Source organism: Coturnix japonica, chromosome 11 (genome assembly GCF_054131305.1).
Source record: "Coturnix japonica strain WE chromosome 11, WE-NBRP24, whole genome shotgun sequence".
Classification (NCBI taxonomy): Eukaryota; Metazoa; Chordata; class Aves; order Galliformes; family Phasianidae; genus Coturnix; species Coturnix japonica.
The window spans coordinates 24540627-24565612 of NC_140673.1; the positions used below are offsets into that span (position 1 = coordinate 24540627).

General features: G+C 43.6%; 3 protein-coding genes across 5 annotated transcripts; all 3 read right to left on the reverse strand.

Annotated features, from left to right (window-relative positions):
- Positions 1-2446: 2446 nt before the first annotated feature.
- LOC146759069 (uncharacterized) lies at positions 2447-6983 on the reverse strand. Of its 2 annotated transcripts, XM_085511788.1 has the most exons (5): positions 6822-6983; positions 5942-5997; positions 4874-4925; positions 3328-3488; positions 2697-2976 (listed from the first exon to the last, which is right to left on the reverse strand). In XM_085511788.1, exons 1-5 carry the CDS (start codon positions 6847-6849, stop codon positions 2839-2841), a joined length of 435 nt encoding a protein of 144 aa, XP_085367914.1. In that variant the 5' UTR covers positions 6850-6983; the 3' UTR covers positions 2697-2838. The 2 variants fall into 2 exon arrangements, with proteins under 2 accessions (XP_085367915.1, XP_085367914.1); XM_085511789.1 differs by having other exon boundaries at positions 2447-3488.
- Positions 6984-7149: 166 nt separating this feature from the next.
- Positions 7150-20944, reverse strand: NDC1 (NDC1 transmembrane nucleoporin). The gene is made up of 18 exons (XM_085511746.1): positions 20851-20944; positions 20646-20766; positions 19959-20060; positions 18962-19136; positions 18596-18734; positions 18145-18253; positions 16780-16831; positions 16058-16190; positions 15313-15405; positions 14175-14256; positions 13180-13335; positions 11900-12151; positions 11660-11778; positions 11365-11415; positions 10794-10857; positions 9563-9663; positions 8486-8646; positions 7150-7410 (listed from the first exon to the last, which is right to left on the reverse strand). Exons 1-18 carry the CDS (start codon positions 20890-20892, stop codon positions 7347-7349), a joined length of 2016 nt encoding a protein of 671 aa, XP_085367872.1. The 5' UTR covers positions 20893-20944; the 3' UTR covers positions 7150-7346.
- Positions 20945-21136: 192 nt separating this feature from the next.
- On the reverse strand, positions 21137-24354 carry YIPF1 (Yip1 domain family member 1). Of its 2 annotated transcripts, none has more exons than XM_015870710.3 (9): positions 24205-24354; positions 23803-23933; positions 23266-23346; positions 23075-23162; positions 22835-22951; positions 22271-22437; positions 21802-21984; positions 21360-21453; positions 21137-21255 (listed from the first exon to the last, which is right to left on the reverse strand). In XM_015870710.3, the coding sequence occupies exons 1-8, from the start codon at positions 24233-24235 to the stop codon at positions 21364-21366; spliced, it is 888 nt and encodes a 295-aa protein (XP_015726196.1). In that variant the 5' UTR covers positions 24236-24354; the 3' UTR covers positions 21137-21255; positions 21360-21363. The 2 variants fall into 2 exon arrangements, with proteins under 2 accessions (XP_015726196.1, XP_015726195.1); XM_015870709.3 differs by having other exon boundaries at positions 23803-23963.
- Between the last annotated feature and the right edge of the window lie 632 nt (positions 24355-24986).

Below are 24986 nucleotides of genomic sequence, written 5' to 3' on the forward strand. Positions count from 1 at the left end.
GACGAGCGGCCACAGCCAGCGGCACCTCCGTGGGCTACGGCGAATCGCCGGGGAGCGGCGAGGTACGGACCTGCGGCATCACATTCCGGCCCCGCCGTGCTGAGCACAACGCACGGAGCGGGGACATTCACTCTGGCTGCTCACGGCTCAGCTCAGCTCTGGAAGCAATCGAACGGGCTTTATTAGCTTGGGCCTCATCCCGAATAAGCGCAGGCTGAGCCGCGATGCACAGCTATAATCCGAGATGCACCAGCCCGCTGATGGGACAGGTGTGCACAGGGGCAGCTGCGAGAGGAACCCGACAGCAGGTTGGAAAGGTTTCCTGTTCACATGGAACTTAAAGGAAAGCAAAACACGGAGCACAAAGGACAGCTATGGAGGAGGCAGCAGACTGTGCCCTTCCTGAGGAGCACCCTGCAGTCAGAACACAGGTGCTGCACAGTGCACCGCACTCAAGAGCTTTATCTGTCACCATCATAACACACACAACCCCCAGAGTAAGGGAATGGGCAGGAGAGGAGGCATCCAAGCTCCCTGCTCACCTTTATCCATCCCCAACCCATCAGGGCCCTCAATATGGAACAGCTCTTCATCTTCACTTTGGAAATGCTGAAGTCACCTGGCAGTGCTAGCAGAAACAATAATTACATACAACAGAAATACGCTGCAGTAACTGCCCTAAGCCTCAATTACAAGTGAAGAGGCAATAAAATTTATAGAGGGAAATACTGTTCCAGAACGCCGTGTAACCAGGGTAATCCACTGCTTCCAGCAAAGCAAAACCTCGAGTGTGGCTGGATCCTGAGCACAGCTTCAGCCTGTGCAAACCAACCACATCAGTGTATGCTGGCTGAATATCTAGAGTTTGCTAGGAAGGAACCAGGTAGCACTGGAGATGTTGTATCACTTCCCAGAGGGATTTTCTTTCTTGGCAAGCAGGAAAAGGAACATCATTTAACACCTCTGACCTCATTAACCTGCTTAACTCTGGGTTTCTCACCTCAGGCCACGCTCACCCGGTTCCAAAGCGCTGCTTAGTTCTGGCTCTCACCCTTCTGAATATCCTGCAAAACGCCGGCAGGTGCCGCCACCGGCTCAGCAATAACACAGACAAAAAGGCTTTTTTCCCCCGTAGATGGGGGCAAAGCAAATCGCAGCTCCCAGCTTCCACTGGAGGAACAAGTGCCTCTTGAATCTCTGTGCCTGTGAAAGAGTTAAGCAGTTCTCTTTCTCCCCAAGTGAATCAGAGGATGTTTCATATGTTCTGGTTCTGGAACAAAGGCCAAACGAGTGCAGTCACTGCTCAGATTGCTTGATGCCCTGGGTCACCATGACTTGCTGAATGCACGAGCTCTGCAGCAAACACTGATGCACCCAGTGTTGTCAGCTACATCCATGAGCTACAAGGGTGTCTCCCAATCTGTGCCCTTATGAAAAATCAGTCACTGGCCTCTTCCCCATGACATCAGCACCCTCCCTTTTAATAGAAGGGCAAGGATGATCACTCTATATTTTGCCTTCTTGTTTCTCATTCCCCATTGCTGAGGACTATAATGGGATCACAACATATCAGATCATGGCTATGCCAGTTGCTTCTTCCCATTCTTAATGAGTCTTCATCACTGAAGACCTTCCAATTAGGGCAAATGGGGCATCTCTGGCCTCTGAAGCCTGTCCCCAGGATTTGTTTCATCTTGAGTCAGATATAAGATTGCAATCTGGGCTAAAACTTCCCAGGGAATACAGCTGCTTGCCTACATAACCCTATTTGTTTCCTCCCTAGGTTATGAATAGGATACAGGTGATAAATAACAAGAGGCTCACCCATCTGCCCACTCAATTCTGCTTGATGACTGCTAATTCCACGCCCAGCTGGACTGAAATCTTAGTTCACATGAACCAAGAAATAGCCAGCCCATAACCAGGGTGCTGACCTGGGTCCCTGTCACTGTAACACCAAGCAGAGAGTTTCTTGCCCATGTGTTTTAGGCACCAGGTGGTAGGGAACAAGGCACTCACACCAGAACCAGCCAAAGAACCTGGGCAGTCCTACACCTCCATAGTGCAGTCAGAGCATTCACAAAAGGTCGTCTGGCAGAAAGAAACCCAGAGAAGCTGAGAACTCCAGTTCCCCGAGCAGCAGTTCTGTGGTAGGAGAGGAATGAAGCAGAACAGTTGTGTAAGGTGAGCTGCGCAGTGCAAACAACGAGAGTTGAAGTATTAATCTGTTCATGTAGCGCAATCCCTGCTTCTACTCCAGCACGGAACTCATTTGAAAGAAAACAAAACAAGCAAAAAATTTAAAGGGACACAACTGAAGTTGTGAGGCCTTTTGTCTGCCTGCTTTGGTAACCATCGGCATTCTGTTAATAGAGAGCAAAACAACCTCTCTGGTGGGAGAAATAACAAAAACTTTGTTATAAATAACCTGGTTGCAAACAAGCTGTCGATTCACGCACAGCATTTTATTTACCAAGGCACACCAAGTCCAGACTTGTTTTTGTTTTAATTTACTGCACCACAGATAGTAAAAGAAAAACAACCAAACAAAAACTGAGCCAAAGGGATTGTCTCTGCAAGTATCCCTGTTTCTTAGAGATCGCCCATAGCCCTTTAAGGCAGCACAAAGCCTTTCTTTATAGTGGTTTTAAAGTGACCTCTTAAATTAAGACAGCAGGGTCAAACTGACCACGCAGTACGTAGCCATGGACTCAGCTGCTGCCTCATAACTTACAGATTTTATAGCTCTGGTAGATAAAAGAACGATGTTCCTCAGATCAATGCCACTCATCTTTTAGAAGTCTCATTTAAATAACCAGCGTGCTTGGGAAAGCCATACTATAATCTAGAGCCCACCTTGGTCTTGCAGAGTCTGCAAGAAGTGATCAGCATCTCCTCCAAAAGCCGCCATAATGCTACAGATCTTTCCCTGCTTCCTGCCCTCCCAGTTAACTGGTAGGTCATTGTAGGGGAATTCTAGAAAAACAAGGAAAAAAAGCCCAAAAGACATTCACTTCTAAATAAGGGGTTCAGTTTGCTTCCACTCAGGACATGGTTGTTCACACCTGCAATGAGCTGGCCCAACCATCTATTGGTGTTATTCCACAGCATCAGCCCATAAATAGATTAACCTCTCACTTTACGTGTAGGGAACACGGGCAATAAAACAAATTCAAGTCCTAAACAAGCAGGCAAACAGGCCAGCACAACTTGAGAACATTCAGCTTGTAAAATCCAGATCCAATCCTCAGCAGTTAGGACATGCCAGAACTAGAATTACTGGTACAACTTCACGCCTTCTGTAAGTGAATTATAACACTGGCTTACAACGTGGCCCCGCAGTCTTTGTCGTTTTGCCTGGGGGTCTGTATATCCAATGCACTGAAGATAGAGATTGTTGAATGGGCAGCAAGTCACTTCTGACTTCTCTTTATTGGCAATGCGTCTGGACCACACACTGGATACGCTCACTGCACACCAGCCAAACCCTGCACAGAATACAGAATTAGTTTTCTCTGGGGCATTGTGGTGTCCACTGCTACCACAGCCTGCTGATTTACAAACAAAGACTTGGTTATCGCAGTCTGAGGTGACAGAGGGTGGGTAAGGTTAAGCCCCATTGCACAACAGAGGTCCACAAGCTGAAAGCATCCCCTTCAGTTTCCAAGTGTAGCTTGTGCCAATGGCTGCCCCCCTCCACCACCACCCCACTTCAGGTTATTTAGTGTTTCCCAGCATTGTATGTACAGCAGAATACACGTCCACCTCCAGCCATTAAACTCAACCTTTGGTGCTCCAAATGAAGCCTGAACGTCTCACAGATAGTGTCCATCTGAGAAGAGCAGAAGTGCTGCACAGTGTCTCTGTGATAAAGCAGAAATCGTTTCACATATAAAAGCAGTTATTTAAGAAGCAAAAGGCAAAGCTGGTATTTTTGGTGTGCTTTTTGGGGGCAGGGAAGGGAGCAGGGCTCACTATTCACTCAGCTCCTTTGATGACTGCACAAACATGTACACACGCTGTTCAGGCCACAGCTTTCTCTGAAATTCATCCTACCACTGAAACTGATTTACACTTCACAGAGATTAAAATTAAATAAAAAACATTAAAAAAAAAAGAGAGAGAACTCCTGTCCCATCATCAGGGATCAGCAGAATCAGTCAGTGTATCCAGCAGGCCACCCAGGGAACCAGTCCCCTTGCATTTGTTAGTTATCTGGTGGTACGCTTCAGAGACCAGCTCCTGTCTGACTCGCTCTGCTGCAGTCCCAAGGGTTAGTTTTTGTTTTATTTGCTGCAAAGGCAGAAAGGTGAGGTCTTTCTCAATTCATTTCTTGTTTTCTGGAATCAAGTACAGCATAGGTTTTATTCCCTCTCTTACAGCCTGTTTTCTCAGACACGAGGGAGCTGCACAGCTTATTTATACTATAGGTTTGTCTGAAGCTGGTCTACCAGCAGAATCAAACCCCTCTAAGCCCACAGCAGCAGGAAGAGGGCTGCCTCAGGCCTGAAGACACAGGGAGCAGTACATACAATACAGCCTCCATTCAACATCAGCAGCAACAGAATTACAGCCGCTTCATTTGAAGGGTGCATTCAGGCTCGAGCATCAACTGGCATTAAGACAGTCATCCTGAAGGGCAAAGTCCTGCATAGTTCCCTCAGATAGACCCAGGGGCACACGGTAGCTTCAAGAAGTGGAATCGCTGTGTGCACTCCCACTTTTTTTGTCACGTCTCAGAAAAGGAAGCAGGATTGGGCTTTGATCAGATTTATAAGGGGCTGCTTAAGAACTAAAGTCTCCACTTACTCACTGGTAGCATTCCACTACTCAGTTACAACAGAAAAGCAGATCTGAACAATCAGCCGCCAACCTCTCTGCAGCTGTGGTGAAAATGATTTCAGATGTTCTTGACTACAGTTAATCTGCAGGGAGAGGCAGGTAGTTCACAAGGCTGCCAGAAGACCAATCAAACCAAATGCTATCAGTTTCACTTGTGCCTGCAATATGCAATCCAGTAAGAAGGTGCAGCTCAGCTTAGAGATGCTTAAACAGATGAGAAACATTATGAGGCTTGAGAGAACTGATTTAACTGCAGTTACAGAGAAACAAACTGTAAAAGAAAAGCCCTTATAATTTTTTTCCTCATTACCCAGAAAATAAAAATGAACTCAAGAGACTTCCCATACCTCACAGAAGTTTCACGGTGATTATTTTTATGTTATGATATTAAATAGTATATAAGAGGACACAAAACACCAGCACAGTTTGCCAAAGGAGTAACGTTATTCCTAAACACTGAAATAAAATGCGGTGTTACCTGTTTGAATTCTGAAAGCCAGTTACCTTCAGAGGGCTCTCAATGTACACTTTATATTCTTGCACGCTCAATAATGAGCACAAGACACTATTAAAGATTCACTTAAGTAAAGACTTTAAATAAAAAGCACTACAGCTCCTTAAGAATCATAGCTTTTAAACTACAAAGCAATCAGCTTTTGAAAGCTCTTCTGTCAAACACTGAGGATTCCACAAATCTAAAGCACATTAGCAGATGTCACGTGCAGATCTCTGCTGTGACACAAGGAGGACAGACCTCCAGCACTCTGGCAGTAAAAAGAAGTCTGCATTTTAACCCTGCTGCTGGCAGCCGTAACACTGTTAATTACAACTTGAGCTTATAGTTGAGAGAGAGCAATAAAGAACAACATTCTGCATCCACTTAAAGGTATGGAAAATTTGTCTGAAACTTTCAACCAAATTATCTGGATCAACAGTTAACACCTGAGCTAAAGCATCACTTGAACTTCAGGTGTGCATCGTAATACCAGCAAAGGAGCAAATTACTTAAAGCAGGCAGGCAAGAGGCTTTGACTTAACAGTCAAAGCTTTGGTAGAAGTTAAGCATGGGAAAACTTTAAAAAAAAAGACTGTGTCTAACCTTAAAATACAACGAAAAGCTGTCCATCATTGTCTGGCATTTGCTGTAACCAACCTCTGCAAAAGGAACAATATTGTTATAACACCCATTATCAAGCTAACACATAGTTTGCATACACAAACTAAATGCCTTTATAATGGGTAATTAATATGCAGGTCTCACACTAGAATTGGGCTTTTCGTCCCTTCCTAAACCTTACATGCCCCTGGTAAGCAATTATTACTGCACAGCTGCTCTGTGAGCCACTGTTTCACCACATCGCTGTGATGACATCCTGGTCATCTTCAAATCTTGGACTCTCCAGCAAAACTCAGAGTTCTAACAGCACTGTAGAGATCAGAAGAAGGAAGATCCGAATGTTCTTTCCCCTCATCATACTGCATTTATTTGCAAGACCGTCTAGTTTACCTTACTGTAATTTCCTTGAGATAAAAGTACTGTGGCTGCACCTCAGCACTTCACACACTGTGCAAGTTTTCTTCTGTAGATATCACAGTAACTGCAGTCAGTTTAAAAATGGGACAGTTCATTTTTCGAACTCCTTGGAAAGGTCTGCTTGCAAATAAAAAAGGTTAAGCACTTAAAAGCATTTTAAAGATGCTTTTAAGAAAGTGATTTTCCATCAGAAGTTACCCATCATTACGTTGTGTTGAAAAAGGTGGATATGCTGCAAAGATCCTTCATGTCCACCTTAACAGAAAGCTGCTGATCCAACCTTTCATGCACAATATCACTACCTTCAGTTTTTACCAAATACAGCCATATTTCCTGTATGTTTCAGTGTAGGTCAGAACTTGTTCCCAGGTTACCCTGAAGACAATAAAATCCACGCTAATAATTTCAAGTAGTATTTGTGTCTTATCGATATCTTTCCACGTACCCATTTTGCTCAGAAGGAACATTCCCATCCTACAGGAGAGCAGCACGTTTTATTCCTTGGCACATCTGTTCCTTATTCTTAAAGTACATACTTCATCTGAGCTCAAAGTGTTAGCAACTACATCTATGAAACACGCAGGGACACGAAGTATCTGTGTACGTCTCCACTCAGCCCTTCAGCAGGAAAAGTAAGGGAAGAATATATAAGGGAAAAACAGCAAAGAACCTAAGTGGCAAAGTCAAGTCTGATTAATTTTAAATGTGACAGTCTTACATAAAATAAGAACCGAGGCTTTCTCACCTGTTTGTGGTATTAAAGGAAGGCAAGATGAATTTTAAGACATTTTATTATACAAAAGATGAACTCTTCCAAAACCGGAAGAGATTTTCAACAGTGTTAAGAGTTTCATTCTGCAACCTGTGCTTCCATGTGTTTTTTCAACAAGAGAAGATAAAAAGGCTCAGTAGTCCCACTTTCTTCTTACCAGAAGTGCCAAAAAAATGTAGCTGTATCAAAATCTGATCTTTATTCTTTATATTCCAAGAACTGCTGAAGTCTTTTCTTATGTTCTGCAGAAACTTGCACTGCACTAAAAACAAACACAGATCATAAGTTTTTACATTAAATGCAGTACACCACAAAATAAAGCCTCATGCCAAAACTGAGCACACACTGAAATAAACATCTACACTCAAGCTGGAATTTAGAAAACCAAGCTGTACAAAAGCCTGAGTTCCAAGAAAAACACACAGAAAAGTAGGTATTAATCCTTAAAAATGGCAATTCTTCAACAGCTCCCACTACTAAAAGACACTTATCCCTAGAAAGCTCATCTGTTTCTTTACCCAATTAATCATGGCATCAAAGAACATTGTGAGCTGGAAGGGACTCACAAGGATCTCCGAGTCCAACTCCTGACTGCACAGATAACAACCTAAAAACCAAAACCCAAAGCCTGAAAGCACTGTCCAAATGCTTGTCGAATTCTGGCAGCTTGGTTCTGTAACCCCCTGCCTCTGGGAGCCAGCTCCAGCACACAGCCACCATCTCAGTTAAGGTTTTTCCTAATGTCCCATCTGAATGATCCCTGATAGAGCTTCATGACCAATTGTTAGACTTGCAAAGTTGAATTAAATAGGAAAAAAAAAAATCTCAAAATGATTTCTCCTGTATATATAACATTTCCAAACTGAGTGACACTTCATCCCCGCATGGAGATGGGCAGTGAAGAAAGTTTCAGCTCTGCACATTCAGACACCAAGTACAGAAGTCAGTCTGCTGTGACAGAAGCTGAGCATCAGTCATAGGACAAGCAAGAAGCATTTAGTAAGGCTGCCCAAGAATCAATTCCCACTAAACAGGCAGTTACCTTTAGTCAGTTCACTTTTCAGCAGCTAAGATTTAATCATTCAGTGACATTCATGGACCACTTTTAATGAATTCATTAAAAAACTCACTAAGGACCCAGAATTCTTTGAGTAAGTTTCTAGCAGGGACCATATACATACACAAAAATGTTGTAAGGTTCAACAAATGAATCAAAGATGCCACATTAGAATAAAGTCCTAAAAGGATTCTTACACAAATGGTCATTTTCACAGTTCCTGCAGTAACATTTAAATTAAAAACTTAGCAAGTGAGAAACCATGAAGAAAAGTTCTTACTTTAAGTGTTCTCCAAAGACGGTGGTTATCCGGTACAGTGCTGTTTTCAAGGAAGCTCTCAGTGCAAACCGTAGTGTTTTGTACGATGCATCCACCAGGCTCCCTGAGCTCCTGGGAGGTTTACTAGAAACATGAGGCAGTTTGAAATGTCTGTCTACAACCTAATGGAGAAAAGAGAAATAGATGAGCTCACTCTGTCTGTTCAATTACTTTATAATAGAACCAGCAAAACATTTATTAAATACAGCAAAGTAAAAAGAAGCTCCAAAGCATCACCAAGACACAAAAATGCACTGGAAATCAAACTTGACCTTATGTTTCCAGACCACCAATACAGTATCAAGATTTATGAGACAAGATTCTCTGGTATTAAGTCTCAAATGCTAAGTACAAAACCAATTCTGATTTGTGTTACATCTTGCTTCCTTCAGACACACAGGAGGTGCTCCCTGCTCTTTCCCCCAGTACCTCTCCTTGGAATAAACGACTCATACTGAGAAGCTTTAATAACTTCAAAATCCTTTCCAAGAATCTCCATTAAGGAAGTGTAAAATGAGTGTATCAAAAAGACATGCACAGCTTTCGAAACAAATCTTTTTTTTTTCTTTAAATACACACATTTCCAAACATCAACAACTGGAGAGTTTGAGTAATGCCTCAGCATTGCTTTGAGATCTTATCTCTCGTGGTTTGCAAAGCCTCCAAGTGCTGCAGATCGTATTCTGCCAATTGAAGATAAAGGCCTAAGCAAGCTTAAGATGTAGGATATTTGTTGCATCCCCAAAACAAGATGTTTAACTAAAAACAAGTACCATGTGCTCAGTTAAATATTTCAGTAAAAAAATATTTCAGCACTTCCTGCTTCTACATATTAAAGATCTAACAAGGCTTTTATCCATCTGTTCTGTAATGAACATAGTAGCAACTGGTTGTTTCATTTAGACTAACTGAAGATGAGAAGCCATTTACAGCAGTGACAACTTTAATGTTAGGACTGGTCAGCACTGTCAGAACACAAAGTTAACACACTCCTCGCATCAAGCTGTTCTGTGGTAAGGAAAAGTTCATGGTTTTCACCTCCTGAAGGGTCAGTAAAGTATTCAGGATGGCTGGCAGTGTAGTTTGAACAACTCCAAACTGGTCTTCAGTAAAGGAGGCTGCTACCAAATGAGACAGACCTGTTGGGGAAAAAGAAGTTTGCTGTAATTACAGAATTCTCAACTTCTGACACGTTCACAAAGAGCACATTTTCCCTCAAGATTCTACTAACGTGGTGGAATTCTTAGGACTTTCTGCAGCCAGATGACCATTACCTCAGCTTTGGCTTGCTGCAGGGCTACATCAGTCACTTGTCTGACTGCTGCACAATAGCTTGAGGTTAATGATAGGAGAAGAGAAATTACATAAAATATTTACAAGAGGACTGGCTCCCTTTCCGCTCCTCTGATCAGAACTGTACCTGACATCAACCAACAGACAAGTGCTATTTCACAATCCTAGTCATGCAGAAACATTCCCAGATTATTTAAGTTGTTGTACAGCTTATACAAGAACTTGACTACTCTGAAGAGAGAACTGGATTTTAAACCCTTCACATTAAAAAGCACTGCAGCCTACTTCACCAACCCCTGTTAAAACACAAACGATACTTCCTGCTCTTCTGCAAAACCATATTTATGATCCCCATCTCCTGACTATATTTCTTAGTTCATCACCTTTGGTCTGACACAACCTGTCCCATCAGTCCCTAAAACACCTAACATAGAAAGACTGATTTTTGCACAGTGAAATCCAACAGAAGACTCTAAAAACACTGGTGTTTGCGCTTGACATTGAGATAAGCAATCAAGAAAATCCTGTTGTGCAGCCACACGCTCATGGCTTTTTTTAGATCTCTCTGGACCACTTCTTCTAAATTATTTGTTAACTTACTACTCGAATGCCGGCCTGCCTCCACACCCCCAGCTAATAAAGAAAGACACTTCAGGAAGAAAACCTGCTGTGAAAAGAATTTCTTACTGAAAGAAAACACAAAGGTGATAAATGGGTTAATGAAGGAGAAAAGCCACAGAAATCAATTCCAGGAATCACTGTCTCTATGGAACAAACTAAAAGATTCTGCATGGGATTTCAAAACTGAGAAGTGAATGAGATCTTTCTTTATACACGTTATAGAAAAGCGGTTGTATTTTTAGCAAAATAGATTCAAAGTATTCACAGAGACCCAAAAATCTGGAAGCAGATAATTCTAACTGCTGTAGTCCCATGAACCACAGGAGCAGAAAAGCCAGGAACAGAAACTGCTTACCTTCCAATGCCCAAATGTGCATCTGGGCATCAGAGAAAACAGCTTGGATGGAGGCTTCCGGATGCTGAGAAGAAATCAAAGCATTCTAAGCACACAACCTAAAACTTTCACCAAAACTGCAGGTTTCAATTAAATAACACACATTTCACAGGTTCACACAGCTCTCTCCTCAGAAAAGATCTATAAGGCTGACAACTTTTTAGGGAATACCCAAAAAATCTGATCTTTCAATAAAGCAAAGCTCTTTCGGGGTGGGAGCTGCCCACACAGCTCTAGCTAGAAGTGAAAGTTCCAAATGAAAAAGTATCATCATCATCGTAGTATCATAGTCTTGTGCGGGTTGAAAGGGACTTTAGAGATCAAGTATACTAGCTAACCAGTTTTCAAGGGCTAAATAAGCAATGTAATCCCTCAATTAATTAAGTAATTCGTAATTTTAATTTTCAAGTTCAAATACTTAATTTTCAAGTAATATTAACATGTAAAAGACAAGCACTGCAACAGCAGATCTCAGATGTTCGTGCATTTCTAGACCATGCTAATCACTCACAAAACATATAATCATGACTACCTTGCTGAAGAAATACATTATCAGCACTCGTCTTGATAAGAAGTTTTTTATCTGAAAAGAAACAAAATGAAAAACGAGTATTTATCAAGAAGGCAAGCAAAGTCCAGTCTCCTCACCTATACCATCTCTTCACAATAAAAAGGAATTGAGTGTGAGGCGGAATACGTTTCATTAAGTCATGTAAGCAAATTGAAGAAGGAAGTATTCATTTTTCAAAAATGAAGAGTTCTTTCAGTAGAGAGAACACTTAAGCTGTATTGGCTGTAATCTACCTGTGCTGCAACTTTTACTCTACCTGTTCTTGCTTGTTCTGGAGCCACGTGTAAAGAAAACTTGGCTGTACTGCCTCATTGGCAACTCTTGCAACAGAGAGCACTGGCAAGGATTCATGGCGGGAACCATTCATTTGCAGACCTACAAGAGAAATAGTCTTGTCAGAAAACAAGTTTCTGTCACTATTCTTCTTATGCATGTAGATCTCTATTGGCATCTATGACTATGAAGATAAGAACAAGTGTAGTGGTAAAGTCTTCACCTGAACCTGATGTCCACAGCTTTGGTCCCCTTCGCACGAGAGGACTTTGGACTGATCCATGCCAAGGAGAGCTTAAATCCAGGATTCCTGCCTTGCAATTTAAGGCAGGTGAACTGAAAGGTGAACCAATATCAGACCCAGGCGATGCCTTTAAAGGCATTAAGGAGGATTTACCCAGTGAAGACATGGCAGCTCTGGGAATAATGTTAGACCTCTGTAACTGGAAAGGGGTATCTTCTGCCACCGCAGCTCCTAACAACAGAAACACACAGCATGTAAACAAACATGGGTTTGTTACTGGATTGCTACTTCAGCAACTTCAGTGTTGTCAAGAGTTTTCATTAACAGATATTGCTTCCACCTGGACCTTGCAAAGCAGTACATATCAACCTGAGCATGGAGTGTTTTAAAAGCCCTTTCCACTCATTCTCAAACTGATGATGGATTTCCTGAACCTCTCCTTCTGCTAACTAGCATTACAATGCTTTGGATGTATCATCATAAAGCATGCTTTCGGAATTTCTAGTATTAGTCTTAGAAAACAAGGCTACCCAAGGACAGTTCCTAAATAAGAATGGCAGCTCTTTCTGATTGGTGTGTAAGAAACACACATCAGCCACAAATACCAAGGGAACAGCAGCACTAGAAGAAATTCACCTCTGACATGCCAACCATCCCATGCTGCTCCCAGGACAGGAGTACGCTTGTGTCCCAGGCACCAACTACTAAGGGATTCAGTTACCTGGCAGCCCTTGTACCAATATAGCTCTGTCGCCAGGAATGATGCCCAAATCCACTATGTGAAACACCTGAAATGCGTGCCAGCTGCATGCAGCTTGAGACTCAAACTGGCTCTTCTTTTTCTACCATGATGCTCAGTGAACCACATAAACATGTTCCAAGCCCTCAGGAAAACAAAAACTAATTTTGTCTTCTTAAGGTAACCAAAAGAACAGCTATCCAAGTTACAAAGCAGGTCTTACAGGTTCAGTCATATTCTAAAACTCTAATAATGAGACTTTCTTAATTGATCCAAGTGTGGAAGAGTGTACCGCATTGAATCTAACATCACACAAAGTAAGCACACTCTTTCGAAGCTTTCCATTTGTTTTGGGGATTGAAATGAAACATGGGTGGAACTTCCTTTTTTAACATTTCCATTTATTTGCTGAAACCCCCCCAACTCCTTTTTCCATACAACTTAATTCAGATTACATAGATACATTAGTCTATTGGTGTTCTCGTGCTTTACAAAGAGTTATGAGCATTTCCTCACATACCTGGAGTCTGCGGAGACACTTTCATCTCTCCCACTTGCTGCTTTGCTCTCCCATTTGCTGCTGCAGCTTCCTGCTGAGCAATCAACCTCTGGGTCAGATCAGTCAGAAGATTCAAACACTCCCTTGATATCGCAGTCCAGTTGTGTGGGTGCCCACCTAGCAGCATTCACATAAAAGGGAAATGCAGTAGGTATGTTTGATCTCCACAGTATCCTCATATCTATTCTAGCAGTGCACATTTGCTCTCAGCAAAAGCTTCAAAGACCACAGCACCATTCCATTTGCTAAAAGCCACAGTGCATTTTTACTGTAGCAGTTTATTTATACTGAAAGGAAGATGAAAACACAGACAGATTCCATCCTACTGGCAATTAATAACTCTACGAGACTTCAGTGAAACCCATTAAGCAAGGGGGAAAGCGAGCAGTTTGGTCCACCAGATTTGAAATTAACAACTAAAATGAACAAAGTAATATCAATGGTAATGGGAAACCTTAATAAGGAGTAACAAAGTTCTTGAACGTTCCTAGGCAGCCTCAACTGCCCCTCTCTGCCATATCTTCATATATAAAAAGAGGTTTGTATACTAAATGAAATCTTGGCCTTCTTTTGCTTTCACAGTTCCAGTGGTGACCCACTATTTATGCTCAGTTTAATTTCACATCTGAACATTGGTCTTACATACATGTGTTGGATTATCCAGTTTGGGTTATTTGATAGGTGATGTCATGAGGACCTTGCTTTCAATAATTTAAGGCCTGCGTTTCCTCATGGCTATCATTTAAATCAAATAACAGGGGCTGGTATTCATTGAGTAGATGAAACAATGTGAATACAGAGAACTAAGCATCCTTTTGGAAAAGGCATCACAGGGACACTTTTACTTATGTGACCTCATAGCTCACACAGCACACATCACAGCAGGTAAGGAAAAAAAGACTCGTCAACACCTTTGAGAAACATTTAATTTAAAAAGAAAATAAAATAGCTCTTACCTGGCTGGCTGAGACTAAAGACTTCCTGACGTCGAACAGGAGAATACTGGGAAAGTAACATCAAGTCTTGTAAGGCTAAAAACTGCAAGGAAAGGAAAGTGCTTTCACAAGTGCAAATTCCAAGGAGGTTCCTTAAAAACCTGCTGTTATCCATATAAATGCAGTCCTGATGAAGACCAAGTTTACACAGACTACAACAAACCACGTGATGGAAAAAAAAGAGGCAAAAAACTGCATGTATTCGCACGGCCAGTTTGGATAGAGCATCTGAGCAGAGCTTTGGAAAGCTTCAGCTCCAAAGGAAGCACTTATCAGTAGAGAAAATCTAAGACTTTTTGTTTTTAATTATTCAATCTTAATAGCTAACAACTCAGAGACAAAGAGCTCAAGTAGAGAACAAACTGTTTTTGCAAGCCAGAGTTCATCTGCAGTGTGCCAACAGCACAAAGCCTAATACTGCTTCTTCAAGTGATTAAGTAATGAATGTGGCACACCAGTGATAACCAGATTTCCCTCACTATGCAAGACCCAATTATAAATTAGACACTTCAGTCTAATTCATAATCTCAGCAGATACTAATTGCGCTGTGATTGATTCTTCCTCACAGTTCCTTTGATAATGTAACAGAGCCTATGTTAAGTTGCAATTCATTTTAATCCCATTTTATCTCTAGCCTGATCAGAGATCTGTATAATCATTAAATATAGATCTTCCACATGCTGGCAAACGTTACCTAGATTTACACAACACTTCTTATATAAGATCTTCAATTCTTGATTATTACAAACAGTAAGTTTGTCTAATGTCTATCACAGGCAAACACCACAATTACTGCTTACCACGATGGAAAAAAAGAAAGCATTAGTAACCTTTTATTTCAGCATCATTACAAACTAACGTGAGGTATGCATCTCACCCTCACCTCTAAATGAGTCCACCTTCAGCCTAGAAGCAGTATAGCATGGCGAGCACCAGCAGATGTCAGTACTAAACAAGTTTTCACCATTAAGTATGACTGCCTGACTCCATTCTGAGGCAGCTTTATAAAGAACTAGCAGCAGTTTCTCTAGCTGACACGCAGCAAATCACAGTTTGAGAATCAGCTTCTAACTGGGAAGACTGCAGAAATCCAATTACCTTTATAATGAGAGGAGGGTTGCTGCTTAAGATTTTAGGCAGGCATTGGTCTGTCTCCTCAACAAAAGTTGGCTGAACAGGGAAGTGATGTGTCTGAAAATAAACATCAGTGTCATACAGTACAAAACACGAGGGGAAATAAAAGCTTAAGAAACACCACACCTGAGTCGGGGCTCATTGGGAATGATGGACTACAAAAGCACACACCCTGTCTTTTACAGCACAAACAACCCCGTGGAAAACGGGAGGGATCTTTTGTTAAATAATGAAACCAAGATTCTTAGAGATTCTTTGCTGCCTTTTCCTTGTCACCCCCCCCCCCCCCCCCAGCACTCCTCACTCCCACCACCCCCACAGCCACAGTCTGATTTATCCTAACACGATTCATTATATATTCAAATGGTCTTTTTTTAGCCATATTAATTTCTAACAGTGATCGAATGAAAATGCAAAAAATGTATTAATTCCCAAGGCTGCTTTAAGTCTATTTTAATACGGCAGCCTGAACTCTATTAACACATCTCTGTTTTGGAGTACTTTGATGCCTTGTTGAAACCTGAGATTTCCAGAGCTTGGCTTGCAGAACATTGACTACCTTTCGTTATCTTTTCTGCTGATAAATTGGACTGAGATCTTGTTTCTGGATATTACCTTCCCACTTAACCCGCCCAGGTGTCACAAGTTCTTGCTTATGAAAAGAAAGCACCATCAGTGTGACACTTTAGCACTGTCACAGCATACCAACCTCTGTAGCGTAGATCTTGAAGAACAACCACGCAATGTACCAGGTAACCAGAAGAAACACACCAGATAACCAGGCATGGTAGAATAAGGAGAGATCCAATAAGCCAGACAGAGTGTCAAGAGGATGCAATTTACTGCAAATAAATCAACCAAGAAGACAGAAGTATTTTTATTATGGAGGACATCTTTAGTAAGCTGCTTATTGTTGCTTTTGTTGGTGGTTTTCAAGAAGCTCCACAAAGATGTTATGAGATCACATCTCTTTAATTTTCTAGTAGAGGTGATCAGATGAAATTAAAATTAATGAAATTGAGGAAAAAGCTACATGAAATAAATGACTGTAATCATCACTTCAGTCAATTAGGGTATTAAAAGCTCCCATTTCCCTATCTGAAGAAGAATCACAGTGATGTATAAAAGTGAAGACATCCTAAAAACACAAATGAGATCTGGAGAGAATACCCTTTCAGATATTTCAGTTTTACAGAAATGAAAGCTATCAAAAAGGGTTTCTTACTGCCTCACTACAAAATGGCTCTTACCAGGGGCTGATAGCCCTCATGGGGTTTATTCCAGAAGCCCTCAATGCTCCCCATGCTCTGAGGCAGGAGAGGAACAGAGCCCTGCTATACACAAAGGACCAGCTGCTAAGCTGGACTACCTGAGGAAAGGCAGCTGTTGGTGATATTCTCCTCCAAGTTTCCAGCACAATGTACTACCCACCTGTCTATATGAAGATCCATTGTGGTACTTATCCACATCTTTGGGATATAACCTAGGGGACAAAAAAAATAAGCACAGCACTGAAGGAGGTAAAACACAGGCAAACATGTACACAACAGGCCAACAAGAAGAATGCATATACACAAAGGCAAAGAACGGCCTTGTATGTGTGCAAGGAATACTTGTATTTCTTCTCTATCAAAGGAGTCAATAGTAATTTGATAGTTATTTTCATCACAGCTCAAACAGCATCAGAGTACTTATAAAGATAGAGAAGAAACTGGTCTTGAAGCAGTTCCCCAATGGAAAATGCTCTAGTATACTTTAAAATCATTTAAGATCCTAAGTACAACCCTAACATAAAAGAAACCTCACTGCATTTTATCCAGGCCAACCCAGTTGAGCCCATCAGTAGAATTTATCATTATCACTTTAAGAAACAAACTTTGATTCTCCTGGAAGGAATGCAAACTGCCTTTTTCTCCCAAGTTGTCTCCAAATAACTTAAATTACACTTGGGAATAAAGCCAAAGTGCTTGTTTTTGCTTAGAAACATTAAGGCATAGTGGCACTACGTACACAGAAGTTGTACCCACTGCTAGTATTTCAGGTTCAGCTCTGACACTATTCCCAATACCAGACAATGGAAGGAGCACGCCAGGCATAGAAACATTTACCCATGAGATAAAATAGTGGGTTAAATGTGTGTGTGTATATATGCGTGTGTGTGTGTGTGTGAGAGAGTGTGTATAAGTTACAAATGAAAACAAAATTCCTCAGTTCTACTTGGCTTCCAGGCTTTGAGTATTTTCACATAGATCAGAACAGACACACAAACGGTGGCCAAAAGGTTTCAAAAATGCACCCTCTGCAATACTAGCTGGTTAGAGCTTGATAGCTCCTCCTACTTGCAAGTTACTTCACAGCTGCCTGCACTGGAATTTCCTTCCAAGAAAAGGACACAAGAAACAACCCTCTGGAGGAGGATCAATGTTTTGGCACAGTGTCCAAAAACACAGGCTTTGGGTTAGAAAACCATTGTTCCCAGTTGTCTTTTAGAAAACTGTGATATTCTTACTCATGTAATGTTACCAACCAGGTGAGAAATTTCTATGTAAGGTGTTAACCTCTTTGGAATAAGAGACATTTCTCACATGCTAACCAAAACTCTGTAAGGCTTTAAGAGTTAATACCAGCACACAAACTGTGCCCCTTCTCACTATTCTAGAGAGACATTACTTGTCTTTAATTAAATAAGCCCAGGTGCCTTCAGGAAGCGATTTGGGAGGCTGAAAAACAGCATAAATTGCCTGGTTAAAATAAAGGAATTCAAAACACAGGAACTCAAACTTCATATATCCTTACCAAAGAAGTAATACGCAACGCAGAAGTTTCTAACCAAGTACAGCGACTCCACACAGCTGTGTTTAACAAGGACAGGCAAAGATCTTCTGAAACGTAAGTATTTGTATTGCTAGAAACAAAAAAAAAAAAAGCATAGTTTCATATTCTGTTTTCTGGACAAACTGATGAAACAGTCAAAATAATGAAAAGCCCGCTTCAAAACCTGTGGTCTAAAAGGACTTTCTGCTTTTGAGTAACCTCTGCTGCTAGTCCCTCATGTTAATAATCACTTCATATAGTGCTGCTTTCCTGCAGTTCACCTTCTGCAAAAGATACACTCACTCAGCTTTAATCTACTGGTAAAGGCCAACTGACAGCTGGCACTGCTAACATTCAAAGATAGAAACAATCAAGGCTATATTTTAGTAATTGTTTTGCTTATTTTTCTGTTAAGATCTATAAAACCACTTACCTGTATGATCGGAAACGGCAAATAATTCATGTTGTTAATAAGGTATAAGAGACTGTAACAGTATCCCATGAAAGCACCAGAAAGTAGAAAAAAGAGGTGGTATTCATTGAGGCACATCTGAGGGACAGCATCCTCGAGGCTAAAAGAGAGAACTTCATATTAATTAAGGGATTTTATTTATTTATTATAAATCCAGCATTTGGAATTCAATAAGTTCAGTTCTACTCTCCTGGTCAGTACCTGTGACGGAATCTCAGCATGTCCAACTCCCATTACTTATTTCTGGATATTTCTAACATTTAGGAAGGACACTTTTACAACAGAAGCTCTTTCCATAACTTACCCTTAACACATAGAAATCATTACCTTTCTGAAGACGTGCAGGGCACAGCAAGAAATTGGAACCTTCCTTTTGTCATAACAGCAGCGCACCAAGCAACCAACATGCCCATGACGGCGTGAGCAACTGAATGGACAACTTGCTGAGGGTGAATTATTTTTCCTATCAGCGCTAATCGAGAGCATGGGATCGATGGCACAACTGCAAAGAGAAGCCAATAGTGAATTTTCATTTGCTAGCGATAAGACTCCTCATTAAAAAGCCATTAGTATCAAAGAAATTCCAGCTGGAATCAGTCACCAGATACAGGATCACAGAATCACAGAATTGTAGGGGTTGGAAGGGACCTCTAGAGATCATCGAGTCCAACCCCCCTGCCAAAGCAGGCTCCCTACACCATGTCACACAGGTAGGCGTCCAGGCGGGTCTTAAATATCTCCAGAGAAGGAGACTCCACCACCTCCCTGGGCAGCCTGTTCCAGTGCTCCGTCACCCTCACTGTAAAGAAGTTCTTCCGCACATTCGTGCAGAACTTCCTATGCTGTACTTTCATCCCATTACCCCTAGTCCTATCCCCACACACTACTGAAAAGAGACCAGCCTCACCACTATGGCTCCCACACCTCAGGTATTTATAAACCTGGATCAAGTCCCCTCTCAGCCTTCTTTTCTCAAGGCTAAACAGACCCAGTTCCCTAAGTCTCTCCTCATAGGGGAGATGCTCCAGGCCCTAATGGTCCAGGATGCAACAGAGAGACACAGCCATGAAGCATCACACCTGCAGTGCCCCTCCTGCTGCCACCTGAGTCCCATTCTGACTCAAACTCATGATCTTCACACCCTCCCTTGGTCACTGCAGCAGTGATTAAAGATAAAGATTAAATATAAAGTGACATCCCTATTCAAAAATACCTTTAATGCGTTGTCTATGTTAATTAAAAGGAAATTTGCAAGATGTGAATACAAACCTCTCACAGGCCCAACCGCTGAACTGGCTGTGATAGCAACGCACACACAACCCACCTGCATAAAACTCAACGTTGAACACGCTGATAGCCAGAATCACCACAGACATCAGAAGGACGCAGAAGACGACGTGTGATGTATATAAGTCATCGAAAGAATCTAAAGGAGAGAAAGGAAACGAGCAGCCCCTCAGATGGCTGCAGTGACAGAGGAGGGCCACGAAGATGATCAGGGGGCTGGAGCACCTCCCCTATGAGGACAGGCTGAGGGAGTTGGGTTTGTTCAGCCTGGAGAAGAGAAGGTTGCGGGGTGACCTCATTGCAGCCTTTCAATACCTGAAGGGAACTTACTCCCAGGAGGGAAGTAAACTCTTCAAAAGGGTTGACAATAGCAGGGCTAGGGGAAATGGTTTTAAGGTAAAAGAAGGAAGATTTAGGTTGGATGTTAGGGGGAAGTTCTTCACTAGGAGAGTGGTTAGGCCCTGGAACAGGCTGCCCAGGGAGGTTGTGGATGCCCCGTCCTTGGAGGTGTTCAAGGCCAGGTTGGACGGGGCCCTGGGCAACCTGATCTAGTAAAGGTGTATGTTTGGTGGCCCTGCCAGGCAGGGGGTTGGAACTACATGATCCTTGAGGTCCCTTCCAACCCGGGTCATTCTGTGATTCTGGGTGACAAACGGGCTCGGCCAGGACGAGAAGGAGAAGGGAGGAGGCCGGGGGGGGGGGTGCAGGGTGGAAGGGCACGTACCGGAGATCCAGCGCAGCGGGCGGAGGGGCTGGACACCGCTGAGGAGAACGAAGGCCGCGGTGCAGACGGGCAGCAGCAGCACGGACCAGGAGACGGCGGCGGCCAACCTCCAACCCAGCACCTGGGGAAGAGATGGCGTGAGGAGGAGGAGGGAGAGGTGGGTTATAATGGAAGGGGTTACGATGGAAGGGGTATCGGCTCTCACCTGGCGGAGCAGTGCTCGCTGCCGCCCCGCCGTCCCCTCCATGGCGGCCCGGCGCTGTTCAAAGCCTCCGCCACACAACGGCCGCCTCCTGCACGCTACTTCCGGAGCAGCACGGCGGGAAGCCAATAAGAGACGTGATGGATGCCCAGGGTGGCCAATAGGAGGCAAGGTGGAAGCTTGGGGCAGCCAATAGGAGGCGCGCGACGCCTCTTTTCCCCGCCCTCCCCGACAGGACGCTGCGCGAGTCCCGGCTTGCGCATGCGCAGAAAGAAGCAGCGTTGGGAGCTGTGGTACCACAACATCGCTTTATTGCTGTGCAGGACGGCGGGGGATCAATGCTCCTTATAAACCAAATGTCCCGGTTTTCAGTGAGCAAATAACGGCAACGAACGGGAACAGAGCCACCTGAAAGAGAACAGAGGCCCTATGAGCAAAGGAGATGTATTAGCTGTGATCCCTAATGACAGCATCATGTCTTTAGCTGCTCAGATAACAGATGTATCATTTACCTGTTCATTTCACCTTTGTTATCAGTGTTGTTCCGTTGTGAGTGGGGAGAACGGGTGCAGGAAAATCCACTTCAGGGGCATCAAAAAAGTAGGCCTGAATTACCATAAAACAGAGGGAAAAAAGGCCATTTAGGAAGAAATAATCCATAATTTAATACCTTGTCGTTATAGATTTCAGTAGCATTTACTGCTTTCTGGTTTCATCACGTGGATTTACTGATCTCTAGTATATTTCTGTTGTCATATATAGGATCTGCTTGTTGCCTGCACTGCCAAATTGCCGTTAAATTCTGCTATTTGAAATGATTAAAGGGTGGTTTTTCACTCTCCTTGACTTAGACTCTTCCAGCAGCATCCGTCCCTGTATTACACCACACTGAAAGCCCCGGGTAATAACAAGTTACAAAGGCAGGTGGAAAATAAAGGAATAAGAGTCCTCTACCAAGCAGCCAACAGCCAGCAGGGCATGAAGCAGGACGATGGTCCCCACGGTGGCCAGGGCAATCCTTCTGTTGTCATCTCTGACTGCGGGCCAGAAGGTCATCACCAGAACAGAGCCAGAAAGGCACAGGGAGAAAACCATCAGGACCCAACGCACCACTTTGTGTGGGATAATCCATAGGATCTGGCAGGGAGGAAAGTGATTGTCAGAGAAACAGCGTGAAACTGGGGTTCATCTATTTAATGCATTGTGTTCTATGAGATTTCATCACTTCCAGCCAATTTGCTCTCAAATTATCATTTGAAGACAGAACAGCAGCAGCTGCAGGAACAAGGAGCTGCTGGCCATGACAAGTTTGTGCTTCCCATGTTCTAGGCACCCCCTCCATGGCCTCCCAATGGTGCCTGTGCATCAACACACCCATCCACATCTTCACCAACCTCACCAGCAGCCTTTATGCCATACGTACCGCTGTGGGAATATAGACGAAGAGAGAGTAGCCATAGACACACACTATCTCCAGGAAGGAGTAGGACACAATGTTCATCACTTTACTGTTCCTCCACATCAGGAATCCCCAGAGAGCAAGGGGAACAAGCCAAGCGTATGCATAAATCGTTGTTGCTGCTATGGAGACTGTAAACAGAAGATTTAAGGTCCGATTAGAACTTTACATCCAGTACTTTTGCCAGCATTTCAAGTTAATTAAAAAGACCCCAGAAATGATTACTTTGCTGCTTTCAATTTATTACATTCGAGTATGAACTGCTGTCGTTTTCAGTATAAAAAGAGCCACACAGAACAGAAGTTCACCTTCAGGTATTGAAATAGAAGAACACTTGAGAATCCAGGCTGTCAAATCCCAAACTATCCCATTGACTCCAAACTCACTTTCAGTGCTTATTTTGCCATCTCTTAAAAGCATACAGAGAGCAATCAACCAACAGGGCTACTAAATAGAAGCTACAGCCTGTTTTTGTGCTGCTGCACCAGCCACAATTCACCCTCAGAACAGTATCATATACTTACAAACCTTTTCTGAACTCGGGCACATAGTGGTACGTCGGCCTGCCCAGGTGGATGAAGAAATTGGAGAGATTGCCACTAACAGCAATAGCAAAGACAAGCGTAGCACATATCCAAAAGGGACCTTAGAAAGAAGCACAATGTCAATAGCAGTTCCTCTGCCTTCATATATTTTTAGGGAGCAAGTAGAAGGATATAAACTCACAACATTTAGCTCAGAAGGGAACTTCTCACCCTTCATACCTACCATAGAGGTCAGGATTGCTGCGGACATACAGCCTTACAAAGTTCCTTCCTGGCACAGGGAAAACTGAACCCTTGATTCTATCCAGGACCTATGAAAACACATGGTTTTCTCTGACCAAAAATGCCAAAAGGAAAGAGCTTTGATATCTGGATCCATATCAAACCAATTCTCCTTGAGGGTGCAGTGCTCACCTGGTAGGTGTCCACATCAAAGAACGTCTGGTAATACTCAAATGTCCAGAAAGGGGCACTTTTCTTCTGCCCTGCAAGCAGCTGTAGGGTGGGAAAAGCAACATTACAAACATGCCATATATATCAATCACTGGTTCATTTACACAGTGCTTAAATCACTTCTCTACCCAGAAAACAAAACAGAAACAGCTGCAGAAACAAACACTGTCTGCAAAGAAGCAGAGTCTCAAAGCACTCAGCATCCAGCCCTGTGTTCTAAAGCCTTAAAGCACTCAGCATCCAGCCCTGCTGTTCTGAAGTCTCAAAGCACTCAGCATCCAGCCCTGTGATCTAAAGTCTTAAAGCCCTCAGCATCCAGCCCTGTGTTCTAAAGCCTTAAAGCACTCAGCATCCAGCCCTGTGTTCTAAAGTCTTAAAGCACTCAGCATCCAGCCCTGCTGTTCTGAAGTCTCAAAGCACTCAGCATCCAGCCCTGTGTTCTCAGTGCTGTCACCCCCTGTGTGTGCCGCTGTGTCCCAGCTGAATGCAGCCCGTTACCTCTGTTTTATCGGACTCGTTCCCCAGCAGCTCATCGTCCTCCTCCCTGCCCGGCTCCTGCCGGCGGCTGTGCTGATTCTTATGGGCTTCTGCCGGCTCGTCGATGCTTATTGTGGTGGCATCGGGATTCGCTGCAAGCAAATGAGCAGCATCGTCAAACTCTGCAAATAAAGGCGATTATTAAGTTACATTCACACCCCCACAGCGCCCAAGGAAGGATGTATTGATAATACAGGCACCTGCAGCACATCCAAGTGCTCCTCAGAACCCAAACAGACACAGACTGAACGCCTGGTTGGTTAACGCAGCGTTGGGCCTCTCCCACTGATTTAACGTTACAGAGCCGCACCAGGAGCCGACACAGCAATGCACCCACCCGGTACCACACAGCACGGCGCTCACCTCGGAACTTCAGGTCGTCCACCGCCGCCATCCGCCAGCCCGGGACGGGGAGCAGCTCCGCAGGCTGCGCCCTAATGGAAGCACCAGGCCCCGCTGCCCAGCCCCGCACCTCGGCCTCCCCGCCACCCAACCGCTCCCGGCTGTGTCCTCCGTCCCCCTTAAAGACGCGGCCGGAACTGCCCCTCGGCAGCCAATCAGCAGCTCCGCTGCTCGCTTCTCCCGCCCACCCTGCAGGCTAGGAAAGAAGCTATTGGCTTAAAGCTCTGCGGTGGCCAATTGGAGGCGCTTCCTCTTCCGCCTCCGCCTGCCCTCTTAAAGGGACCGCGGCCTCAATACAGCCCACCGTCTTAAAGGGACCGCGGCCCCAATCTCGGCCTGCCCGCCCCTCTCGCTGTGCCCGCAACGGGGACTGTGCCAGGAAAGAGTTAAGGGCTGTAGTGTGTACATAGTACATGTGTACGTACATGAGAGTACAGGCTATAGAGCTACAAGAATGTATCATATAAAAATAACCATAACATATATACGTGTGTGAGCATATATAACTCATGCATACTTCATATATGTGATCTCTTAATCTGGGAAACCACCCCATTCATTAGCAATGCACACAGCACAACTGTGAGCAGCTCACAGCCATGAATCTCTGCCTTGCTGAGATGCATCCCCTGCTGTGCATGGGGCAGCTGCGGCTCCTTGCTCAGGCAGGTAAAGGTGAAGAACAGTTCGATGCAAGGCAGAAATGCAGCCAAACACGTGGACGTTCCCCCCCCCCCTTCCCA